Source organism: Ambystoma mexicanum, chromosome 1p (assembly GCF_040938575.1).
Source record: "Ambystoma mexicanum isolate Mex_15411 chromosome 1p, UKY_AmexF1_1, whole genome shotgun sequence".
NCBI classification, from domain to species: domain Eukaryota; kingdom Metazoa; phylum Chordata; class Amphibia; order Caudata; family Ambystomatidae; genus Ambystoma; species Ambystoma mexicanum.
This window is the reverse complement of record NC_090921.1, coordinates 430167931-430192526: the sequence shown is the minus strand read 5'-3', so window position 1 is coordinate 430192526 and position 24596 is coordinate 430167931. Positions and strand designations below refer to the sequence as shown.

Below are 24596 nucleotides of genomic sequence, written 5' to 3'. Positions count from 1 at the left end.
AACGCAAAAATAAAACTATCTCATATGAGACATAGAAAACTCACACTTAAGCAAATTCGAAACACAGATAAAACACACATGTTGAAATTACATAGACAAATAAGACTCCCTACACAACTATACTTCTTCAGAAGGCATTGTAGGTGCTCCTGTGGCACGTGTATAGTTTCCTTTTGCCACAGGGTGCACCCCGTACGCCTGCAGGAACCTCACCTGGCACTTGCTTCCACTGACCAAGCAATTGTAATTTTGAACAGATGAATTACCCTGCACACACAACATCGTTCAAAGTCAAAGTTACCTTTTTCAGGCTAATAGTGATTTTTTACTGAGGGATTTAAAAAAAATATTATTTACTTATTTAAAATGAACCAACTTTATAGGTATCCGAATGTGAGGGGCATTTGGCCAAGTCTAGCAAGGGTACTGGCAGCGGAACCATGGGGAATGCCAGGGTAGCAGCTGCTACCTCTGGCTACTCACAAAAGACATCCATGCACATATCTATAGACATTTAAATGGCTTTAAAGTTTAGTCTCTTGATTTGTTTACAGTCTGCATACCTTCAGTCTGTACAGTCTTTGCCCTGCATTGTATGATTCATTCAATGGCAAGATAAACAAGGGACCAGCCTTTCGTTTTTGAAGGTATTTAGTTTATATTGCCCTTACCTTCGTAATTATATTTTGTCGCTTTTAACCTCGCTTATGAAAACTCGTTTGTCATTCCTGTTTTTCGCAGAACTGTTTAACATCTTGAAGAAGACGCTGGCATTGAATGACATTTTGTTGAAACCCGATTTTGCACAGCAGTTGAGAGAATAGTATTTAGCTGAGTGAGAGGTACAACATTAAAACAGGCTTTACTTGAGGGATTGGTTGAAAATAAATTGACTTATTTGAGGAATAGGGAAAACATTGAAATAGAAGAATAGGCAATGTTTTGTGACAACTACTTACTTTGCATAAGATAAAACCACATGCCAGTGAGGAGGATTAGGATCACAAAATAAATTGAGGCAGGGGAGAACGTTTAGAGCACCATTTTTGTGTAGCCAGTCAATGTTGCTTGCATAGTAACTGATAGAAATCGTTTTACAAATGAAAAATCTTGGAAATATTTTTGCCAATGGAAAGTCTTCGAAATATTTTTAGGCGGGAGGATGCATTCAGTGGCTGTAATGGTGAGTGTCATCTTTTTGTGGCCAGCCCACATTCTTGTTGCTTGCACAGAAAGGTTCTAGAATCCTGGGAGGTAGGAGGAGATTTTATACAGTAGCTGTAAATGACTGTGCTATCTCAGTATCATGGAACAGGGAACCAAAGTGCCCACCTTCCATGACAGAAACACACGTGCTTCTGCTTGCCTGACTGAGGAGAATAGGGTGACAGAAATGTCTGGTAGCAGCAGCATGCACAAGATGACATTCGGTGCCTTCAACTGAGCGCACTTTCTTTGTGTAGCCAGTCCACATACTTTTTGCTTGGGTAGAAAACTCTAAGAAACGTCTTTGTAAATGAAAAGTCAAAACAAACTATTTTCCAAGGAGAAGTCTCAACACTCTATTTAGGCAAGAGAGTGCATTAAGTGGCAATAACAGAGCTTGTCTTTTTGTGGCTAGTCCACACACATGACATCATACATTTCAACAAATCCAAGCAGAAGGATATCTATATTATCATATATATGGGCGTAATTATTTGCTGCATGTGTTTGTACTGTTATGGGACAGTACATAAACTTGGTAATAAGGCCATATATCCTATAGGCGGCTTCAGAGATACATACACCTCTTCAAGGTGGTTTGCCCATGTCAAGTCATATGTTGATTCCATCCTTGCAGAATGATTCTCTTAGCGAACAAAACTCTCAGGTGCAAGAATCTACTTTTAATGTTAGAACTCTTTGCGTAGCAGCTTAGTAGTCTAAACATAGGATCTATCGATACCTCCAGACCCATCATCAATTATAGTTCTTCACATACATCCAACCAGCATTTTGTGAGTCCACCGCATATCCATACCATGACAAAATAATCTTCACCTGCTAAATTACATCTCGCACATTTAGCTTCTACAGCCATGTTGAATTTTCGTATTTGTGCTGGGATGTAGTGGAGCTACTACACACATTCATTGATTGCATAGAAAAGAGCTAGAATTCTTGGGAGGTAGGAGGTTAAGTTCAATGAGTGCACCGTCTCAGTGACAGGGGGTTAGAACCCCAATGACCATGTTGCATCAAATGAACAATCATGCCACTGATTGTCAGGTTGAGGGGGAATAGGATGACAGAATTGTTTGGAGGCAGTCAGTAATCTGACCCTGCCTAGAGGGTATGGGGACCCCCCTCAGCCTTGGGGGAGTCCTACTAGGGTGGGAGCCAGCAGCCATCCCTACCCCAGATATGGAAGGTGGCACTTGCTTTATGTGCCATTATACTTGTCAAGAGTACCACTGTTTATCACCCCATAACGCTGTTGCAAGATGCTGGCAAGTTTCAGTCTATTTTCTTTATAGAACCACAACTAACAACATCCTTAGTACTGGACTGGCAAGGGAGTAGCCCACAGTTGCATCTCGAGGGATGCAATGCATTAGCACACTCCAACCAGCAGCATCAGGCAGGGAAAACACTACACAACACCACACAACCAGCCCAAGTGCCAGCACACACAATGAATGCTGCAATCCGCTGCATACTGGAACAATGCTCACATGTAACAGACACAGAGCGGCTCACTGATAAAGACTGCAATCTCACAGACTTTTAATTTTTTTATTTATTTGATACAGCTGTATTTATACAGTCTTTCAATATTTTTTTTTACATATTAAAATATATTTACCATAATAAAAACACTTATTTAAAAGAAATACAAAGAAAAATTATACAATTTTTTTTACAATTATTTATAGTACAATACAGAATTCTTAATTTATCCAGCATATGAACTGTTATGTTCCATTTCCAGATATCATTCAACATTTCTCTTCCCAATTCATTTGGATCATATCAATTTAACTTTCATGTATTCATCTTTTACCCTGTAAATAGGGTTTCGTTTTTTTTTCCTTCCACATTCTGTTAGGTAATTATTCTCCCATCTCATGGGTTTAATTAAACATTATTTCAATAAATGGAGGACTTCAAAATCAATCGTATTTGCATGAGCCATTAAATTCAGAGATTGTACAAACATTATCATGGCTAAATGTATTTTTGTTGTTTGGCTATTGTACAAAATGTTCCATAATGCATCAGAGTCCAAAGTGCAGTACCCCTCAAACATGTATTTAAAGAGTTGTAATCTTCTCCCACATAAAGCCGGACATTCTACAACCAGATGTTTTATTGTCTCTGTAGGCTGGGGCGCCAAACAGAACCTACAATCTCCATTCAGGCTAAGTTTCCGCATGAGACGAACTTCATTGGTATGACAAATATTGAATCTTATTCTCATATAAGATAGTCTATTGTTTGGGTCCGGAAATCTCACCATATACTGTTCTGCAGTGTGGAGTTCTTTGATTCTATATGGTTGGTTTTTGAATATTCTCAATTTCATACATGATTCTCTAGTTTTGATCCAATCACTCAGCCACAATTTCTTTTTAGCTCTTTCAGGATTATTGATGAGGAGGCTGTCATCAATGCCCACTTTCTCCATCAGTATCTTTATCCACTTTTGCCATAAGACAATTTTACTATTTTCTGTCTCCAGCATGTTTTTTTCCTATTGTGAACATTACACCATTTTTAGCTATGACCAACAGATACTTTCGAAAAATAGAGAGCACTTTCCACATATACCTGGCATTTAAGGATAACATGGCCATTTCATGACGTATCAGACAAATGGATACTGTATGTGGTAATCCACAAATCGTGTTCCAAAACCGACCTTCCATTTTTGCCCATACTGTCTCTGCTGTGATATTTCTCGTTTCTGCCCCATAAGTCAGGATTGGGGTAACTTTCTGTTTAAAGAATATCATTGCCGGCAGGAGCGAGAATTTTCAATATTTGACCTGTATGATTTTTGTCTGCTCTATCCCAGTGCTCAATTTTCGGTCCAGATCTCGATAATACGATATATCATTCACTTCATTACTGATTGAAAGACCTAGGTACTTATACTCAGACAGACACTACCTCTAAGTCAACATTCTGTATATCCCATGTTCCCATTTTACCAGCCATTCCCTTTTTTCATGCCCAGCATCATTACTTTACATTTCGCTTGACTGATTTTCAGAAAATTTACATCAGCATACTTGCTTAGACAGTACAACAGGGCATGCAATCCCCTTGGAGTTCTAGCCAACAGCACAAGGTTGTCGGTATAGAACAACCAGGGGATTGCCTGACCCCCTACACGAGGTGCATCTTACAGACTTTGGGAAAGCTCACATGAATTTGAATCTTTACCATAGCAGGCTAGCATTGACAAACTCTGGTGGCTCCACGTGCATGGAAGGGGCAGGGCTTAGACACCCTTATGTTGATTGTACTGATTGTAACACCTCCTGGGAGTGGAAGACAGGGATTGATTGATTGGGGTTCCAGCATGGGAGAACCAACGTAGGACAGAGGGGAGGATAAAAAATGGCACAGGAAGGTGTGGGTTGTTCAGTTGAGGTCAGAGGAAACTGAGGTGGACCAAGAGATCAGAAGGAGGATGGACAGTGTATAGGAGCATAGAAGTGGTTTATAGAAAGGGTGAGATATTGTCTGGTGTGTGAAAGGCGTACCATGGTGTGAGTGTGCGTGCAAGTTGTGTGAGTGAGATTTATAGTAGGAGTGAAGGGAGTGAGTGAAAGGGTGACTGAGGGAGGGAAAGGAGGGTGATTGAGAAGAAGCAGGGGAGGAGAAGTATCAATTTTGAGGTAGGAGTAGCAGTAGGATGAAGGTGTGAGTAGTAGCAAATATATCATCAGGGAAATGAAATGAAGGGGTGGCAGTTCAGGGGAGGTCCCAGAGTAATTGAAAGGCACTGTCTAACTGGGGCCCTTGAAGGTGTCACTTAAATTGATCCCAGAAGATGTCTAGTTAGGTAAGAAATTTTCCTTTAGACCATCGCATGAGGACATATAGCTTTTTAGATAGTAGGGGGTTATTGATCTTTAGAAATAGCCTTGGGTTGAGAGAAGCGTACCTGTCACAGAGGATCTCCCTCTCTCAACACTCCAGACCAACTTATCATGCCCACACGCTCTTTGTTCCCTGATACAAATGCTCAAGTGCATGCAGCTTCAGCTCCACAGTGGTGCCCCACCCTACCTCTAGAACTCCCTGCCACCCACTTTTACCATCAGAACCTTCTTACAAGACCTTCAGGAGGACCCTTAAGAACCTTTTATTCAGCTGACCAATTATGATGTTATGATGTAATGTTACAGGCCATGTCTATTCTCCTGCCACTGTTCCTCATGTAACGAGCGTCCAGCTACCCTCGGGTTCGCATTTGCAAAAATAAATACATAAAATAAATTATATATGTATTATATTGTATATATAGATATATAGCTTTGCCTTTGTGGCTTTATGGGATTGGTTAGTGTGTTTTAAACAATTGTCTATGTTCTAGTAAAGTACCTATAATTTATAATAAACTTGCGCGGACACTCATTTTATTTTAGAACCATTCTGCTTTACATGCCATCCCATGACAATAGATAACTTTTTAGATAATAGGGGATATCGATCTTTAGAACCAGCCTGGGGTAGGGTGAGACTGCTATCCCTAAATTAGAGAGAGAGAAAGACAGGTGCCATTAGTCCCCTTTGCAATTTCAAAATAAAAGCCTCAAACTACATCTGGGAGTTGGTGTTTTTTTAGGTTACCTTTGACACGTGAAGCTTTAAAAAGTACCCAAGTCAAATGGTTAATTGTTAACAACATGAATCTGATTGCTGGACTTCTGTCCCTTTTACACTCAAGGGCAGGGCTAAAGTAAAGGTAATGGGCCTCATTACACGGTAGGCGGTAGGGGATTACCAGCACCGGTAAGGGCACCGGTGCCGGTAATCCCCTACCGCCCTACTACGAGGTCCCTCAGCGGGTCCCGTCCTTAACGTGTGGTCTGCCTAGTCATTGTGGACGGTTCCCACTGAGGGACCTCAGAGCTAATAACGGTACCGCAAATTGCGGTACCGTTATTAGCTCCTTCCCCATTCCCATTGAGCCCCATGGGGGCCCAATGGGAATGGGGAATGGTTCCCGGAATGGGGATTTACCGGTCCCGCAAAGGTCGGAATAGACCTATAAGTCCCTTTTCCGTGAACCCAGACTCCGACGGCGGTAGGGGGTAGCCATGGCGCTAATAGCGCCAAGGCTACCGCCTACCGTGTAATGAGGCCCAATCTGTATTTTATCCCCAAGATTGATGTTGTGATCCATGATGGCATTAAACTAATTAGCCAAAGCAATATTTGCTGACATGTAATCAATCCCCCACTAATGGCCTTCCACTTTTGCAGATAGATGAAAGAGACATCTGCTGCATGCTTCTACATTTTTAGTTGTTCCACCAAAACACTGGTGCAACGACACCCAATAAACAAATTGTTCTCCCAGTAGGGATGCTGACACCTTTCACAGGTGGAGAGGCTGGCCTCCTGAGGGGAATACCTGGGAACAAACACTTCTGGGGGAACTGCGGGACAAGGAAATAATTGGCAAAGATGCCCTGTGGTCTAAGGCACACAGGCTATGGCTTTTCCATACATGCCCAAAAAGCGTAGTTTACTCAGTTCCCATGCTACCTTAATGGACAATAGAGGTAAACAGTTCACTAGGGTGCTTGTTTCGCCTTCATGACTGTTAATTGATGCACTAGTAGTAGTGGGTGGTGGAGTGTAACGCTAAGAAGCCATTTCTCTCCCCTGTGTTATTGCTGGGTAATAGTCACGCTGGTGGCAGTGGGCGGGATTCAGTATAAGACTGTACCTACAGTTTAGAACGGCAAAATGAACAGCATGTGCTGGTAAAGGTAAACACATTTGTTAGGCCAATTTCTATAGAGATGGTGAAGGGCTTGAAAGCAAGTGCGCTTCGTGAGCTTTGCCAGGAAAGGTGAAGCCCGCAGGAAAGCAGCTGGTGAGTGGAGCAGTACCTTGACATCAGATGCCAAATTATATAGTTCTGTCCTCAGCGGTGGAGGAGGATATTCTTTACTGGTTTGAGGCTGCATAGCTTCCATGTGCATTCTAAGAGGTTGATGAGGTATTGTGGCGGAAGGGGGGCACTTAATGAGTTGCTTACTGACACAGGGCATGCATTTTATCAACTAACTTAACCATGTATTCCAAAATGAAAGCAGCCATCATCAGGAGGTTTTGCAGAACCCCTGAATATTTCCTTAGGAGTTTAGAGAGCTCACAATAAGGGGCAATCAAACTTTGGATGCATTTGTCGCTGAAGTATGTGAGTGGTTGGGTAAATGGTAATAATGTTTACACATTTGAAGGGATGCTTAATTTGATTGGATCAGATCTTACCTTAAAATATTGTGAGGTAGAGCTGCATGAACACCTTATGTACCAGACGACTACCAACCCTAGGAAGCGTGTCTGATGTTTTCCATCCAGGTAGACCTAAACAATTAATCAATCAAGACATTGGGCCTCATTACGAGTCAGGCGGAATGGGTTAACGGGTGCCGCTAATGGATGCAGACCCGTTAAACCCATTCCGCCTGATTATGAGGTCCCCTCGCGGGACCCGGTAAGGACACCTGGTAAAACTAAGCGTCCTTACCGGGTCCCGCGAGGGGACCAGGGAGCTAACACCGGGCCGGTCGTAATCAGCCTGTTGTTAACTCCCTGCACCCATTCCCATTGAGCCCTATGGGGGCTCGAATGGGAATGGGGAAGGTCCGGGTCCAGGTTCCCTGAATGGGGAATTACCGGGCCCGACCCGGTTTTGGAGGCAGCCATGCCGCCAATAGCAGCATGGCTACCACCAAAGCCGTAATGAGGCCCATTCTGTTTACTGAGACTTGGACACAAAGTCTACAAAATGCCTGGAAAGAATCATGCTGAAGCTCGCAAGAAAACGTTGTAAGGAACTCATGGTGGCAACAGTAAAGACAGACACAAGTGATCACAGTTCAATGGTGTTTATTAAACTGCACCATGGGTGAGAAAAACGCCTAATCTAAACCTAAATATAAAATGGGAGCAAGCTACGACCATCAAATAATAATGAGGCAGCCCTAGTGGCATCTTGTGAAATAAAAGGTCCTATATAAAAAAAAAAAAAAACTATTGCCAATCCTTACAACTAAGTTACAAAATAGTGTGTGATAATGTTCTCAAGAAAGAAAGAAGTGTTCACCAAATGGCAAGTCAGGATGTTATGGTTGGATCTCTCCTCCCCACGTTTTTAGCACAGGACAAGACAGACCTTTGAGCACAACAAACTCCTGGGCCTCGCCAGCATGAGGTTACAGTTCCTTTCAATGATGCCAGGACCTTCAGTGGCCAAGTCTCTTTCCTGCAAAAGTCTCTAGCCTTAGAAAGCCACTGTACCAAAACAACAAACAAACCAAAGTTCCTTCCATAATCTGTCACATTGGGCGATTGCTCTTCGTCCCTTGCATCCCCCTCAGCTGGGCTCTGATCCATCTTGCAACGTTAGCCTCCCTCAATCAGGTTCAAAACGGCCTTTCACTCAAAAACGTGTCATTCAACAGTCTCAATGTCTTTTGAAACAACTATCCATTGTGGACATCCCTCAGCCGGGTTCACACTTGTCGTCACAATGTTCACGGGTATATTACTGTATACCCCAATTCACAGGCATCCCTCTGTCGGGTTCACATTTGCCAGTTTCACAGTTCAATCAGTTTTCTTTAATGTGTCAAAGACGTTCACATGTATGAGGGATTTTGCTTGACCTTCGTAGGACCACTTCGACACTTCACACAGGCCTCTTCTAAGACCTTGTGGCTCTTGTAATTTCAACAAAACAACACACCCAAAAGGAATTCAGTCAGATTCCATCGATTGATCGCCCTGTGATGCCTGACCACTCTGATTCTGAACCTTTTTCCTAGGGTTTCTTTAAAATTCAATTGTTCAACAAGGTTGCAGCCTGAAACCTTGGGCCCAGCACAGTTCGGTTTTACTATCTGTCTTCTCCGACTCAGACGCTGTGCTGAACGATTGGAGTTTCTTGTCCCGGTAGTCAAGGATGGCACCACAGTGGCAAGCGCTTCGGTTATCAGGGCTGGAGGGCCCTGTGTGCCATTGATACCTGTCATGCCACATGCCAGCTGGATGTCCCGGTCTTATGGTATCTCTGTTGGAGACTTTGTGGGTCTGAATTGAAAAGGGCAATGTCAAATCCCTCCTTGTCGTCCCTCCAGGTCTCTCTGCCTTTCTCCTCCGTTTCAACTGTGGGTCTGGAATAGCTGCTTCCTTGTACATTCAGCTTTGCTCAAAGTGTGCTGTCGTGCTGTACCTTTTATCCCTATGGGGAAGGGAAAGGGCCGTCAGGAATGCATAGCTATGGTCAATTGCCTGACTCTGCCTGACCCTTGTGTTAGGACATGTCAGGTAAACGGCTCTGGTGTTAGTCCATTGTCTATCACAGTGTAGGAAAGTGTTTGTGTTGGAATAAGGGGGGGCGTAAACGTCTGAATATCCTACAGGGTAGGATGGGGAAAAGATGGTATAGGGAAGGGGGTACCGCATCTCACCCATCAGTGTCCCACTTCCACTCCCTGAGGACCCCCCATCCAGGGGATCCTCCCACATTGGTCCACTCCTAGGAACTAAATCCAATAGCGATGGCCGTGTCCTGGCCACCTGGATGACAGATCCCTAGGAATTAGCGTGTGAGTGTCACGCCCCTTCGGAGACGCTGGGCTTTGTGGCATCGATGGACCATAGGACGGCGGGTGTCAGCCATTTCTACTACCAAGATGGCCGCCGTAACTGGAGTTGCGGGTCTAGCCTCAGCACACCTTGATTTCCCGGAAGTACTGCCTCCCTACCCGAGGGTGGGTATATCAGTCCCGGAGATCAACACGGCTTTGCGTTGCTCCTCCTCATTAACAACGCTACGTAAGTTCGTTCCTAGGTCTTAGAATTTGACTTGGAAATACTGTCTTCAGCTTCTAAACTTCCTGTTTTCAAATTCTAGTGTCTCTCCAACTACCTCTTTGTTTTCCGAGTTCGCGGTCTCCTCCTCCTCATCAACCAAGTTTGCCATCCGGTCCCATTCCGGACCGTGGTAAGCCTCATCCCAATCCCGTATATCCAATTACCTCCAATCCCGCTTTTTCTAACATTCACAACTTACTATTATCCTCTTCTTCGCTTAGTAACAGGCACATCACGCACCGGCATTTCGAACACACTGGCAAGACTCTGCACCATCAAAACAGATCTTAGCTCCGCCTCGATTGCCTCTCAGAGGTTTTCTGAAGATTCTGACTACCACCATCTTCCCCCTATTGTTCCGGTTTAAGGGTAATCCACATTCCTCTTACCTTACATTCTATCCCTCAGTTTCACTCTGATACTTACCAGTCTCTTTCTTCTTCTCAAAGACGAACGCCCTCCTGACTTCGCCGAAATCCCCGACTGCAACGGAGGACAACACACCGCTACCTTCGGAACAGGGTTTTCTTCCCCAGAGGGTTTCCCTGGGACTTCTTCTTCTACCTGATTTATCCGGGAGGGGGAAGAGGTACTTGGGAGGCTTTCATTATCTTCTCTCCATTTGGAACAAGAAGAGCTTTCCACTACCGAAAGGGGGTCTGTCAGAGGAAGAGGTAACGGTGAGTCCTTGGGATAACCTGCCAATTGTTTGATTGGATATGCATATAACTTGTCTCATTTATTAATATATGACAGTTAGCAACGCCCAAAAAAAAAAATATAAAGTATATCTGAGCAGGTTGTCTCAGGGATTCAGGGTTACTAAGAAACATGGACGCCTCACAACAACAGCAATTAGTCACTGCAGTACAGGCTCTGACAGCTGAAGTGCATTCTTTAAAACAAGAGAATGCTTACCTCCGACAACAGGCAGGCAGAGTCCCTAGCTGGTCCGAAGTGCCTCCTGGCCCTATCCCAGGAGGTTTATACGATGGTAATCCTCATAAACTCAAGACTTTTATCGAGGCTTGTACCGTTCAGTTCTCTTTCAAGACAGCCTTTTTTCAAAGCGACCGTGATAAGGTAGGACACATGATTGCAAACTTGACAGGGTCCGCGTTAGCATGGGCCACGCCTCTTGTTACTACCAATAATGTCTTATTAGATTCTTATCCTGCCTTTTTGAATAGTCTTCGAGCCATGTTCAGCCGTCAGGAAATCACGATTTCAGCCCAAGAGCAGTTATTAGATTACAAACAAGGATCTCAAGATCTATTGTCTTATATCACCAATTTCAAGCAGTTAGCAGCTGGTACGTCATGGGCGGACGATGCTCTAATCACAATATTCCGCAGAGGATTAAACGAAGAGCTAAAGGATGAGATCTCCCGAGTACCCAGACCTCCGAATTTGGCAGAGATGATCACCATGGTTATGCAGATGGATTACCGACTGCAAGAAAGAGTGAAGGAACGTCGTCGTGGCCGCTCCATGAGACCACCTATGACATACCCTCCTAGTTTAGGAAGATCACAAACAGATGAACCTATGCAGATAGGGACTACCAGAGGTCGCCTTACTCCAGAGGAGCGTCATAGACGTCGAGTCAAGGGCCTGTGTATGTATTGTGGTTCCAAAGAACACGCAATTCGAGATTGTCCTCTCATCCCAGCCAAAAGTCAGGGAAACGCCATCTCCCAACCGCCAGGGGAACCGCGGCTAGGGAGTCAGTAAACGGTTCCTCATCTTATCTGATACCTTCCCAAGTTACGGAGATCCCCGATCTTACTATGTTGGCCTTACATGTCCAGATCAAATGGGGAGATACAGACCCCATTCCGGTCACGGCCTTAATAGATTGTGGGGCCGCAGGGAACTTTGTTGATACCCTCTGGAAGACCACTCATAATATACCATGTTCAGTCAAGACCTTGGCAATCCCAGTTGAGTCCGTGGATGGTAGTCCGTTAACATCAGGTCCCATAAAGGAACAAACTATACCTTTGCGGATGAATATCTCCTCCCATCAAGAATCCATTATCTTTGATGTAATCCGTACAGCCCACTATCCAGTTATTCTAGGACTACCCTGGCTTCGTGCTCATAATCCATATATCAATTGGAAGGCGGGCACGGTTTTTCTGGGATCTGAACATTGTTTGACGCACTGTCTTTCGGACGGAGCGGTTGGGTTTCGTCCCACTATCTCCATGTTGGAAAATCCGGGTTCCATCTCTGTATTGAACCATATCCAGGAATTGCCCATTGAATACAGACAGTATCAGACAGTGTTCTCCAAATCTCAATATGCTGAACTACCCCCACATCGGAGAGATGACTGCGCCCTGGAACTAGTTCCAGATGCACCGATTCCTTTTGGTTGCATGTATGTCCTATCTGGACGGGAACGTGAGGTTCTTAAAGAATATCTTCAAAAGAATCTTTGCAATGGACTTATTCAAGAATCCACCTCACCAGCTGGGGCTTCTTTGTTCTTCATCCCAAAGAAAGACTCTACGGAACTCAGACCGTGTATAGATTACCGAGGCTTAAATAAGATCACCATCCCGGATCGCTATCCTATGCCTCTCATCCCAGATATACTAGAAGCCGTTAAAGGAGCTACCATCTTTACAAAACTGGACCTCCGCGGGGCTTATCATCTCATTCGTATACGAGCTGGCGATGAATGGAAGACAGCTTTCCGTACTCCTTTGGGACACTATGAATATAAAGTAATGCCTTTCGGCCTATCCAACGCCCCCGCAGTCTTCCAACGCTTTATGGACCACCTCTTTTCAGACATTCTTCTTCACACAGTTATTGTCTATTTAGATGATATTCTGGTCTTTTCTTCAGCACCATCAGAACACTGTCAGCACGTGAAAGAAGTATTACGGAGACTATTAAACAACCACCTTTATTGCAAACTAGAGAAATGTGAGTTTCACAGAAACCAGGTTGCCTACCTAGGGTACATAATCTCTGCAAATGGGGTATCCATGGACCCTAAAAAAGTTTCAGCTATTACAGATTGGCCTATACCATTCTGCATTAAGGATCTGCAGAGATTTCTGGGGTTTTCCAATTTCTACAGACGTTTCATCCCACACTATTCGCAAGAGATACTTCCGCTGACGACACTTCTTAAAAAGAATGTAAAATTCCTTTGGTCCGGGGAGGCACAAATTGCCTTTGAGAACCTGAAGAAACATTTTCTCACAGGACCCATACTGATTACTCCAGATCAAACCAAGAAGTTCATTGTGGAATCGGATGCGTCTCATCAGGCCCTTGGGGCCGTTCTGCTTCAAGAAAATGATCAAGGAATAGAATGTCCTATAGCCTATCTTTCTAAAACACTGTCTCCCTCTGAAATCAACTATTCAGTGCTAGAAAAAGAACTATTAGCTATAAAAAAGGCATTCGAAGAGTGGAGACATCTTCTCCTGGGGGCAAGACACCCAGTTGAGGTCAGGACTGATCACAGTAATTTACGCGTCCTACAGTATGCTCAGACCCGAAATAGCAGGCAGGCACGTTGGGCACACTTCTTTTCACCGTATGAGATTGTTTTCACCTTCATTCCCGGGAGAGTCAATCTCAAGGCTGATGCATTGTCCAGAAAGGATTATACCTCTTCTACGCCTTTTCGATCGGAACCTCTGTTTCCCAGAGCCACATTCGTGCAGGTAGTTACCACGTTTTTACAGAACGTGGCTAACTCCACTTTGCAATTTATTCAGTTGAATCCACAGTTTCTGGCGACCTGGAAACTCAACATGGTCCAAGGATGTGCTTATAAGGACAAGAAGCTCTTCCTCCCTTCGAGTGAACTACAAAAGACAGTTCTAAATCTCTGTCACGACTCATACCTAGCGGGTCACCGAGGTGTGGCTAATACTAAAGAGTTGATCCAACGTAACTTCTGGTGGCCGGAAATGACTCAAGACATCATAGACTACGTGTCCGCTTGTGCTATCTGTTTGCAGTCAAAATGCCCTCGAAACGCCCCTTCAGGACTCCTCTCAGTAATGCCGATCCCGGACCGTCCTTGGCAAATGATTTCCACTGATTTCATAGTTGATTTGCCACCATCAGACGGTTGTACAGTAATCATGGTCACAATCGATTACTTCACAAAATTGGCACATTTCGTTCCACTTCCGCGGATTCCCACCGCAGCTCAGATGGCAAGAGTTTTTCTTTCACAGATTTTTTCCCTTCACGGATTACCTGAGACCATTGTTTCTGATCGAGGTTCACAATATACATCTCGCTATTGGCAGCAAGTCTGCAAGAGTTTGCATATCTCCCGGGCATTGAGTTCAGGTTTCCATCCGCAGACAAATGGTCAGACGGAACGCCTAAATCAGACCCTTGAGGGATATTTGCGTTGTTACATCTCCTCCTCACAAGATAACTGGTGTTCCTTGTTGCCTTTGGCTGAATTCGCGTATAATAACTCTCGACATTCAGCCTTGGGATTCAGCCCTTTTTTTTGCTCCTACGGATACCATCCTCAGTGTTTTCCCAGCGGTCCGGTCTCCACTTCAAAATTTCCCGATGTGGATCTTCTCATTGATGCCATCCAGATGGGACATCGAACAGCCAAGACCTCTCTTCGGGAGGCCCAGATCCGGGTCAAACGCTCTGCTGACAGACATCGCACTCCAGCTCCGCGGTTGGTACCAGGAGACTTGGTTTGGTTGGCATCTCGATTTCTACCTCGTCATCTGGTACCATCCAAATTGTCCCCGAAATATTTCGGCCCTTTTTGCGTTTTGAAGCGTATAGGGTCATCAGCTTTCAAGCTCAATCTCCCTTCATCCTGGTCCAGGATTCATCCTGTTTTTCATGTCTCGCAGTTGAAGAAAGACGTGGCGGATCGTTTCTCCCGTGCACGGAAAGGAGTACCCCCTCCTGTCATCACCCCGACAGGTCCCGAGTATGAAGTGGCGGGAATTTGCGATTCACGCATTTTCCGGGGTCGTCTACAGTTCTTGATTGACTGGAAGGGTTATTCTCCGGCAGATCGCTCTTGGGAACCGGCATCGGCTGTTCATGCTCCTACTTTGGTCCGCCGGTTCATTTTGTCCCATCCGTCCAAACCGGGAGGCCCGGGGCCTTTGAGGGGGCATACTGTCACGCCCCTTCGGAGACGCTGGGCTTTGTGGCATCGATGGACCATAGGACGGCGGGTGTCAGCCATTTCTACTACCAAGATGGCCGCCGTAACTGGAGTTGCGGGTCTAGCCTCAGCACACCTTGATTTCCCGGAAGTACTGCCTCCCTACCCGAGGGTGGGTATATCAGTCCCGGGGATCAACACGGCGTTGCGTTGCTCCTCCTCATTAACAACGCTACGTAAGTTCGTTCCTAGGTCTTAGAATTTGACTTGCGAAATACTGTCTTCAGCTTCTAAACTTCCTGTTTTCAAATTCTAGTGTCTCTCCAACTACCTCTTTGTTTTCCGAGTTCGCGGTCTCCTCCTCCTCATCAACCAAGTTTGCCATCCGGTCCCATTCCGGACCGTGGTAAGCCTCATCCCAATCCCGTATATCCAATTACCTCCAATCCCGCTTTTTCTAACATTCACAACTTACTATTATCCTCTTCTTCGCTTAGTAACAGGCACATCACGCACCGGCATTTCGAACACACTGGCAAGACTCTGCACCATCAAAACAGATCTTAGCTCCGCCTCGATTGCCTCTCAGAGGTTTTCTGAAGATTCTGACTACCACCATCTTCCCCCTATTGTTCCGGTTTAAGGGTAATCCACATTCCTCTTACCTTACATTCTATCCCTCAGTTTCACTCTGATACTTACCAGTCTCTTTCTTCTTCTCAAAGACGAACGCCCTCCTGACTTCGCCGAAATCCCCGACTGCAACGGAGGACAACACACCGCTACCTTCGGAACAGGGTTTTCTTCCCCAGAGGGTTTCCCTGGGACTTCTTCTTCTACCTGGTTTATCCGGGAGGGGGAAGAGGTACTTGGGAGGCTTTCATTATCTTCTCTCCATTTGGAACAAGAAGATCTTTCCACTACCGAAAGGGGGTCTGTCAGAGGAAGAGGTAACGGTGAGTCCTTGGGATAACCTGCCAATTGTTTGATTGGATATGCATATAACTTGTCTCATTTATTAATATATGACAGTGAGACACCTTCAGGTTTCTCACAATGCCTACCAAAAAGAAAGCCAGAAGAGTGGCTAAATCTGGAATCAAATTAACAGAAAAGTGCCTACTGAAATGCTACACTGTTCTTACAGGTCGTCCTGTAGGATATTTGGACACTTTAAATCTAGGATCAAACCATCCCAATTGTTCATAAAATGTCAGAATCAACTGTCTGGTGCATCCACTAGTACCAACTCCGGAAGGTAACAAGGAACTCCTCCAACTTTTGTCCAAGACATCATCCTTGGTCAAGACCACTCCTGTCTGCTAACCAGGAGTGGTGTGCCGCCAATGACCTCTGCCTTAATGCCAGTAAGACTGAGATTCTCCTCATCGGCACACCCGCTCCCTCCTTCCCTGCAGCTCTCTGGCCGGCCTCTCTTGGCCCTCTTCCTGCTCCCACCTGCAAGGCTAAGAACCTTGGGGTCATCTTTAACTCCACACGCTCCTTCTCTCCTCACATCTCTAACATCTCTAAGAAGTCACACTACTAGCTGCACCTCCATAGAGGTGTTCTTTCTTTCCTCTCCTACCCCCAGAAGCTCACTGTTTCCAGAGCTCTGGTTCTCTCTAGGCTGGACTATTGCAAAAGTCTCTTTCTAAATCTGCCTGCTTCCACTCTCCGACCTCTGCAACTTATCCAGAACAGGACTACAAGACTTGTCCTTGGCCTCAAGCCCAGGGATCGTATCTCTCCAGGACTGAAATCTCTGCACTGGCTCCCAGTGGCTGTGAGGATTAAGTTCGAAACCCTCTGCATCATCCACAAGTCCTTCTGGGGCCTGGGGCCTCAATACCTTCAACTCTCTCTTCCTAAATATCTTCCTTCTCAAGTTCTTCGCTCATCCTCCTCCAACTCCCTCAGGGGCAGTCGCTTCTCCAAGCAACTAGTTGGTGGTCGATCTCTTTCCTCGGCTGGTGCCTCCCTCTGGAACAACCTCCCTGCCTCCTTTAAACTCAAGGAGGACCATCTCCGCCTCTGGAAGCTCCTCAAAACCTTTCTCTTTGCTTCTGCTTTTTCTCCTCCCCTCCTCTGCTGACCTCCTAGTGCAACTGGAAACTGCACCGGCTACCTGGACACCCTCTGATCTCAGGACCAGGTCCTCCCCCACCAGTGTTTCACTCCTGCACTGCCTACCTGGCAACCCTCGCACTTGGGCACTGTCTCTTTATCCCTACAGTCCCCCTCCCAGTCCTGACACCTGATGTCCGCACTTACTCATGCACTTGCCACTTGCTGTCAGCTACTAACTTATTGTTATCATCTTGCCATGTACTTCACTTTCCCTGCCCCCCTTCCCACACACTTGCGCAATCTGAATGACACCTGGCCTAGTAGGATCGTTGTCCGTTCTCCCTATGTTCCCCTCCCTTGCCTCGTTGCGCCTTGAAACACTTGTGTATAGGCGCGTTATAAATGCCATATCATATCATATCGTATTGTAATCATGGGCAAAGAAGGTGACTGGTGTTATAGTACTAGAGACAATCTTTGGTAGCAAGCACAGTCACTAGAGGAGGTAGAAGCACTTGGAAAAAGCAAGAGTGTACAGCTGTGTGTGCATGCAAGTGTAAGGGTGCAGTGGTACGAGACCGACACAATGGTGGTATAGAGGTTGCTATAAACGTTTATTTGGTTAAAAAAAAGACACACGCCTACCTATCCCTAATGCTAAGAGGGGTTTCCCTGCCTCAAATAATAAACTAAGGAGATTGTCAGAATGTCCAAAATCATAAATGTCCACCGTCGTGTCAAATCCTATTTTCTTCCCTTACACTTATAAACACTTATAAACAACTAAGGATAAGGTCTCTGTTGGGTTAGAAGAATAACTCCCTTCTTCTGGACAGTAGATTTTAAGGTTTCTTGAAAATGCACCAGGTGGAATGTCTCCCTACCCCTGGTTTCTCTTTATAGTGTCAATGTCAAAGTGAATGTCTTCCTTCCCCTGACAACCCCAGAGTGTGGGAGGAATTGAATGTCTGGCTGGGTCATGATGCAGATGTTTAGATCCCAAAATACACTACCTTTGGCACAGCCAGATTGAAGAATGAACAACAACGACCAACACTAAGCAGGCTTGCAATCAAACATCTAGTGTGCCCAGCGCATCTAGTGTGCCCAGCGCATCTAGTATGCCCAGCGGTATAGAGCAGCGGGTCATCAACTCAGACAGAAGGATAACTTTGTCAGCCAGAAATGTAGGACTTCTTCTATTGCTGTAGATGAACCAGCACTTCCTACCCCACACATATGCCCTTCAAGGTGAAGGTGATTTGGAGCAAGCACAGATGGAAGACTGAGCATGTCCCCACTGCTGTCACATAAGTCAGATAATGTGTGGCTCATAATATTTGTTTTTATAAAATGTATTCTTTGAATTCACCCTGCACTTTATTCCAATCAAAGTATTTCAATGTATTTACTCAGTGACGGTGTGCAGAAATTAAAATCTGTAATGTAGGTGCTGACCTCAGAAACTGCAAATGTCAGCATTGAAGTCTGCTTGTGCACCAGAGACCATGAAAACAATGGAGGATCAATACTAAAGTATACTTGGTTCTGCCCATGTCAGGGTCCTGAGTCTCAGGTGCCCCCAGGCCTGCACGTGTGGCTGGATGACATCTGTGCATCATAACTTAAGGGAGGCTCGGGCCATGCCGGATCCTGCAAGAAGAGACCGCTGCTGCCTGCCAGAGGCTCCCGTCAAACCTCTCGGAGCAAGACAGCTCGGGGACGTAGTGGGAATTGACAGTCTTACCTCCTCCATAATGGTTGGTGGGGCATCCCTGCTGTTGATCTCTGCACTGTGAAATTCTAATCATATTACAGGCCGGAAACCATATTTATAATGTAGGGGTCTTTAGGTACTGATCTGACATCAGAGGGGCATGCATCTACAGGCCCTGTAAACCTTAGAGACAATGTAGCAACAGAAAAGGTATTTTACTATTGCTGGACATACTTTACAAGGTTCCCGAAGACCCAGGGCTTTAAGTGGGATGCACAATTGAGGGGTGGACCGCCAGGAAGGTTTTGTGGCCAAAGTGTACTGGGCCTTGCCTAAATGTACATTAGGTGGCATAGGCAAGGGCCGTCTGGCCCAAACCATACATTATGAGGCCATGCAGGCATGTAACTTGGGTCACTCAGCATTTTAGAGTGTTGTCCACATACTGTAAATACATTTCTCTCTGGTGGTCAGTTTCTAAATAAATGATTGACTCTAAATAAATTGCTTTCTCACTCATATTAATAATTCAATCAATGAGTAAATCATCTTCATTCTGTAAAAAAAAAAATAATAATAATGATACAGGACCAGTGTGCTTCATGGCTTTTTTAAGTGGTCATTTAGGGTTTCAGCTCCCCTGTTGCCTACTTTTCTTCTGATAATCCGAAGCTATAAACCCACTGTCTGCATCGCTTTAACTAGGATTTTTCCACAGCATGAAGCTGTAAATTGGGGCTGATGGTATACACACATTCCCCAGGTTCACACCAGTCTTCTCAAACTAAAGGCTGTGTTGCTTTACTTGTGACTATTCTATAGCCAGAGAAGTAGAACTTCCCCTTGCCCTACAAACGGCAAGAGGGGAGGGTGCTTCTCTGTATGCCCTCAAAGGTCAATGTGCAGTTACAAAAGGGTACCTTGGACTAAGATTGCGCCAAACAAAGTTTTAATTTTTATGACTTGAGAATCCTAACCTCAGAATTCAAAAAGGATATGCGTTCACAATTGTGTATAATTGAAATATATTTTGGTTTATTCTTTAAAAAAAATGAGAACTGGTTAGCGCCAAACTGAACATTTTCATCTCCTTGACACGATTTTATACTGATTGTTTGACTTACGATTGGATTTATACAAAGCTTTGAAAATTTCCAGAAATTAATTAATACAAACAGACTTTTGAATGGTCGTTGCATAAGTATTTATGCCTAGAAGTGCAACAATTTGGATGGTATCTCATGTTAATACGAACCCTGAGGAAGAGCAAGAGCCCGAAACACTTGTTGGCTCTAACCAATTCTCCTTTTTCTCTGAAAGAATAAACCAAAATATATTTAAAATATACACAATAGTGAACATATTTCCATTTGGAATTATGAGGTTAGAATTCTCATATCAAAGAACGAAAATCTGTGGTTGGTGCAATCCTAGTCCAAATTGCTTTTTCTGTCTTTTTCTCTTTAAAAGGTGTTAACTTGTCACTGACATGTTGTACCCTGCTTTCAGCTCTTGAGTGTGGGGCAGGGATTATTCTTGGAGAATAGTAAGGTTGAAGGTGGGTCTAATCACCCATTAGCATTTGCATTAGGAAACATCTCCATTGCAATCTATGCACTACACTGCTCCCTCAGACAGTCGAGGCAGGGGAGGAGATGGTTGTGTAAGGGAACAGCGCAAACAGCGTTTTTGAATTTACCCCCACACACACCCATACATCTTCACATTTGAGAAAGGGGACGGGGAAACATAGCAACAATGTAGCCTCGTGGTAGCCTTGCACAGAATCAAAGAGACTTTTGGTGACATAAGAATGACCTCAAACGTTTTATGTTTCAGAACAATGTCTGTGTAAGTGATTGAAACCTGCAACCCATCTCCACACTGCTACTGCTGCTCATTTCATTTGTAATAACACCCTAATACAAAATGTCTGCAAATCATGTGTCATATATTGTCGTTTTGGAAATTCTGGCTCTGGGGAATGAGGCATTGACTGTCGTGCAGCTTCTTGTTTTCCTTCACGTATTCAATACACAGCTTGTTAATCGCTCGATCTAGCGTGCAAACATCCTGTTATGTGGCCGATAAAAATATTTGTGGGGACACAGTGAGCCTGTGGGTGCCCGTCTCATGGGTCATTTTCTAAAATGTCCGGTGCTCTTTCCTGGCTAGCCTCAGCCCACTTAAAGCCGTGGGATGTCCTCAGGTCCTTCAGATCAGCTTGTCCTCTGAAACCTCTTCTGCACACAATATTAGAATTTCCCCTTAATAAAAGAAACAACCGTACACAGTGCACAGATAACACATTGATGTGAGACTATTTTACTTGCTATTTTATTAAAGCAGGGGGAAAAAAGGTGTGTTCCATTCCCAATGGGAGCATTTAATAAGCAAGTAAAAACATGTATTAACTGTAAACCAGATATGGTTTTTAATAAATGTTTATGTGCACTAAAGTTATTCATACAGATTAAAAGATACATGTGTACCTCTTCAGATCGGGCAGCAATACTAGCAAAGCTTCTTCCTTTGCCAGTAGGTGTATTACTGGTCCAACAATATCCCTGTGGATGTGTGGATGAAAGCAGTGGACAGGCTCCCATATATCTGTTTCCTGTTTTCGTTTGGAGTATTTTTACTCCCTACTTTTATTTTTTGGGAGCAAAAGTGGCTGACATATCCCTTATCTGTAGGGCTGGCTGGACCTGGTCCGTCAAAAAAAAGAAGCCCAACCTGCCATAGAAAACAGCATCTTAGAGCACAACCCCATACATAACATGACATGTTACACAGGTCGGAATCAGCAACGGTGGGATCATGGGACATCCTTGCCCACGGTCAGACTGGGGCATAAACTTGCCTTGGGCCAGCGGCCGGTATGTCAGGCGCCCGTAATTTTGTTAAACCTCATTCCCATAGAGTCCCATAGGTGCTGGTGCTTCCTTCACAGCTTTGCCTGCCATGACCACTGTGCCCAGGGTCAGACCTGTGTGGCACAGCGGCTCCGGCAGGCAAGTCCGAAAACAAGGGTACCAGCGAGTATACTGGCACCCTTATTTCCAGACGGGCAAACTTGTTGATGCACATTGTTCAATTTAAAGAAAATGTATCCAGTAACACTGGTCAAAACTACTCACCGCATAGTGAAGCAACCCATCAAACTGGCCCACATTGGCCAAAAAAGTGGCTAGCTTTGACCAACAAAATTGTCCCACACTAGGATTTTGCGTTTTTGGTTCAGGCATTGCCCTATTGCCCTACAGGCTAGTCCGGGCCTGTCCCTGCCGTCTTGAGCTTTGCTTTTGCTCTTGTCGGCTGCCACTCGGAACTCCTGGGTGGAAGACATCCTTGCCTCTGATACTTGCACATCTGAGTCAATGTTGCCATTCTACTAGAACTGCACAGAGTAGCCCAGCATCACGCTTCCAGAGTAGCCACTCTTCATGAACACTAAGCATGCACGGGGATAACTCTGTCTGTTGCACTTTTTCCATTTCAGTAAAACACGACCCTCCAGCTGTCAAGACGTTCTCAAAAGCCAACGGGAGATTTGTGATGGCATGGAAGCGTCAAAAGCATCGGTTTTTAAAAGAAGTGCGATACAAGTCAGAAGCCACCCTTAACTGGACAGAGGTAAACTGTGATTATATGAAAATCAGACCCTGCCATTGATTCACCCCACCCTCAGTATAAGTCTACATTTGCACAGAAGTCCTCCTCTAATCCCCACCTTCTTTCTCTCACCCTCTCCCTCTTCACATCCAGCTGGCCTCTCATTCTTCTGGACTAATCACAAGCTTTTTAGGCCCAACCCTGCAACTTATTGTAATACGCTTTCATTTAAACTCTCCCATTTTCACCATCACAATTTCCTCGTCCGCTCTGTCCTCTGTTCTTTCTGCTCCAATGTCCCCCCTTCGTTTTCTTTGTTCTTCATCCTTCCTACCTCCATCTCTGCTTCCTTCATGTTTTCCTTTGCCCCCAATTCATAATTGTGTGCAACTTGTCTCCTTGATTTTCTTCCTTTTATTTGCATCTTTCCTGCTTTTTTCTATCCTTCTTCGCATCAATCGTCCACATGCTGTCCTTTAATGCCAACTGATAGTCCTGTAGGCTCCTGCACATTCCCATTGTATTGGGTGTTGAGTGAACTGGTGCTTTTTAGACAGTACGAGCGGGTACACTTCCCAACTGGTGGGCATAAATAATGGCCAGGGTAGGTTTATAGGTAATGTGATGCCCAGGGCACACTATTAAATCAGGCCTCAACATGTACACTTCCTACTAGCCTTTGGGGAGTCATGACATGATGTGCTGTGTGTATATGGAGAATACACGGGGCAAGTGACTTTTTATGCCTGGCTAGTAACATGCATTGCAATCCCATATTGCAAAGATTGCCCCACCTTCACAATGTCATGTCAGTGCCCAAGAGAAGAGTGATCCTTCTATCTCGGTTGGGCGGGCGTATGAAGTCGAGCCGGGGAGTGGAAAAAGAAGCTGTGCAGGCCGACTCCTTAACCAGCCAAGGCCCTTGCCTAGTGAAATGGCAGACAGTAACATTCCAGTTTGGTGCTCCGGGCATTATAGCAAAGGATACTAATGAGATGGGCACAAGTGTATTACGAGATAACAGTGCATTCTGTATGCTCCAACACTGCAACAAGGTCTGCTATGTATGACCGTTGAGCTGCCTGTGCACCACAATGTGCTAGGGGTATAGAGCATTAGAAATCCCGCTGGCAACATGTCAGTGGACTTAGCACAGGCTTAGCACAGACCTACAGGTAAAGGTTTTCAACGGTGACTGGATAAGCCTTGCATCGCTTCATGGTTGATGACGTGAGCATCAGTGTGCAATACCTACCATCTGTGGACTATGCCACGTGCCTTAGTGTCACTGATATTTCAGTCCATTATTTATAGAAAGTAGGCCCTGTGTCTACCGTAATGCCCGCATCAATAGACAGTGAGCCCTCGCATCTTCCTTCAATCAATAGTCTTTATTAGGATGGCACAGAAGAAAGAAGCCAAAAAGAGTAAGGCCAGTATCCAATAAGGGTAAACAACAAAGAGCAGTACATATGACCTTACTGTAAGCATACATAACCTTTAAAGCAAAGCTGCAATTAAACAGTGCACACATCATGTGTGTCTGTTTTTAGTAAGAGGGCTGATGGTTTTCAACTGGTATTGTCATTAGAGTGTCAAGAGACAAATACCTTTCTGTTGTGCAATACTGGAATGGCCAATATGTTTATTATTTATGGAGCACAATTAAGATATATTAAAACATGAATAACTGTGCAATAGCATACACTGAGAGCTAATTTCCTTCTGGGGGTGCACAATCTTGAAAAAGTAAAGCACAATAAGGTTACACACGTTGCCCAGAATCAAACACTTTGATAAAGGTGTGAAGCTCGAATTGGAACCCAGTCTGCAATATTGGCGTTTGGCCACAATTCTTCTTGGCTGTAGCTGTACAGCAAGGTACAATTATTTGCGAGTGTTCAACTTTCAAGAACTAAACAGTTTTATAGAAGTAACATGCAAAATAAA

At 44.7% G+C, this 24596-nt stretch overlaps 1 protein-coding gene across 1 annotated transcript in view; it reads left to right on the top strand.

The window, feature by feature from the left end:
- IL12RB1 (interleukin 12 receptor subunit beta 1) overlaps positions 1-24596 on the top strand; it is a 448922-nt gene that overhangs the window by 226980 nt on the left and 197346 nt on the right. Inside the window, exon 6 of the mRNA XM_069649246.1 lies at positions 22534-22667. Coding sequence (XP_069505347.1) covers positions 22534-22667 — 134 coding nt within the window. The remainder of the gene's footprint in view (positions 1-22533; positions 22668-24596) is intronic.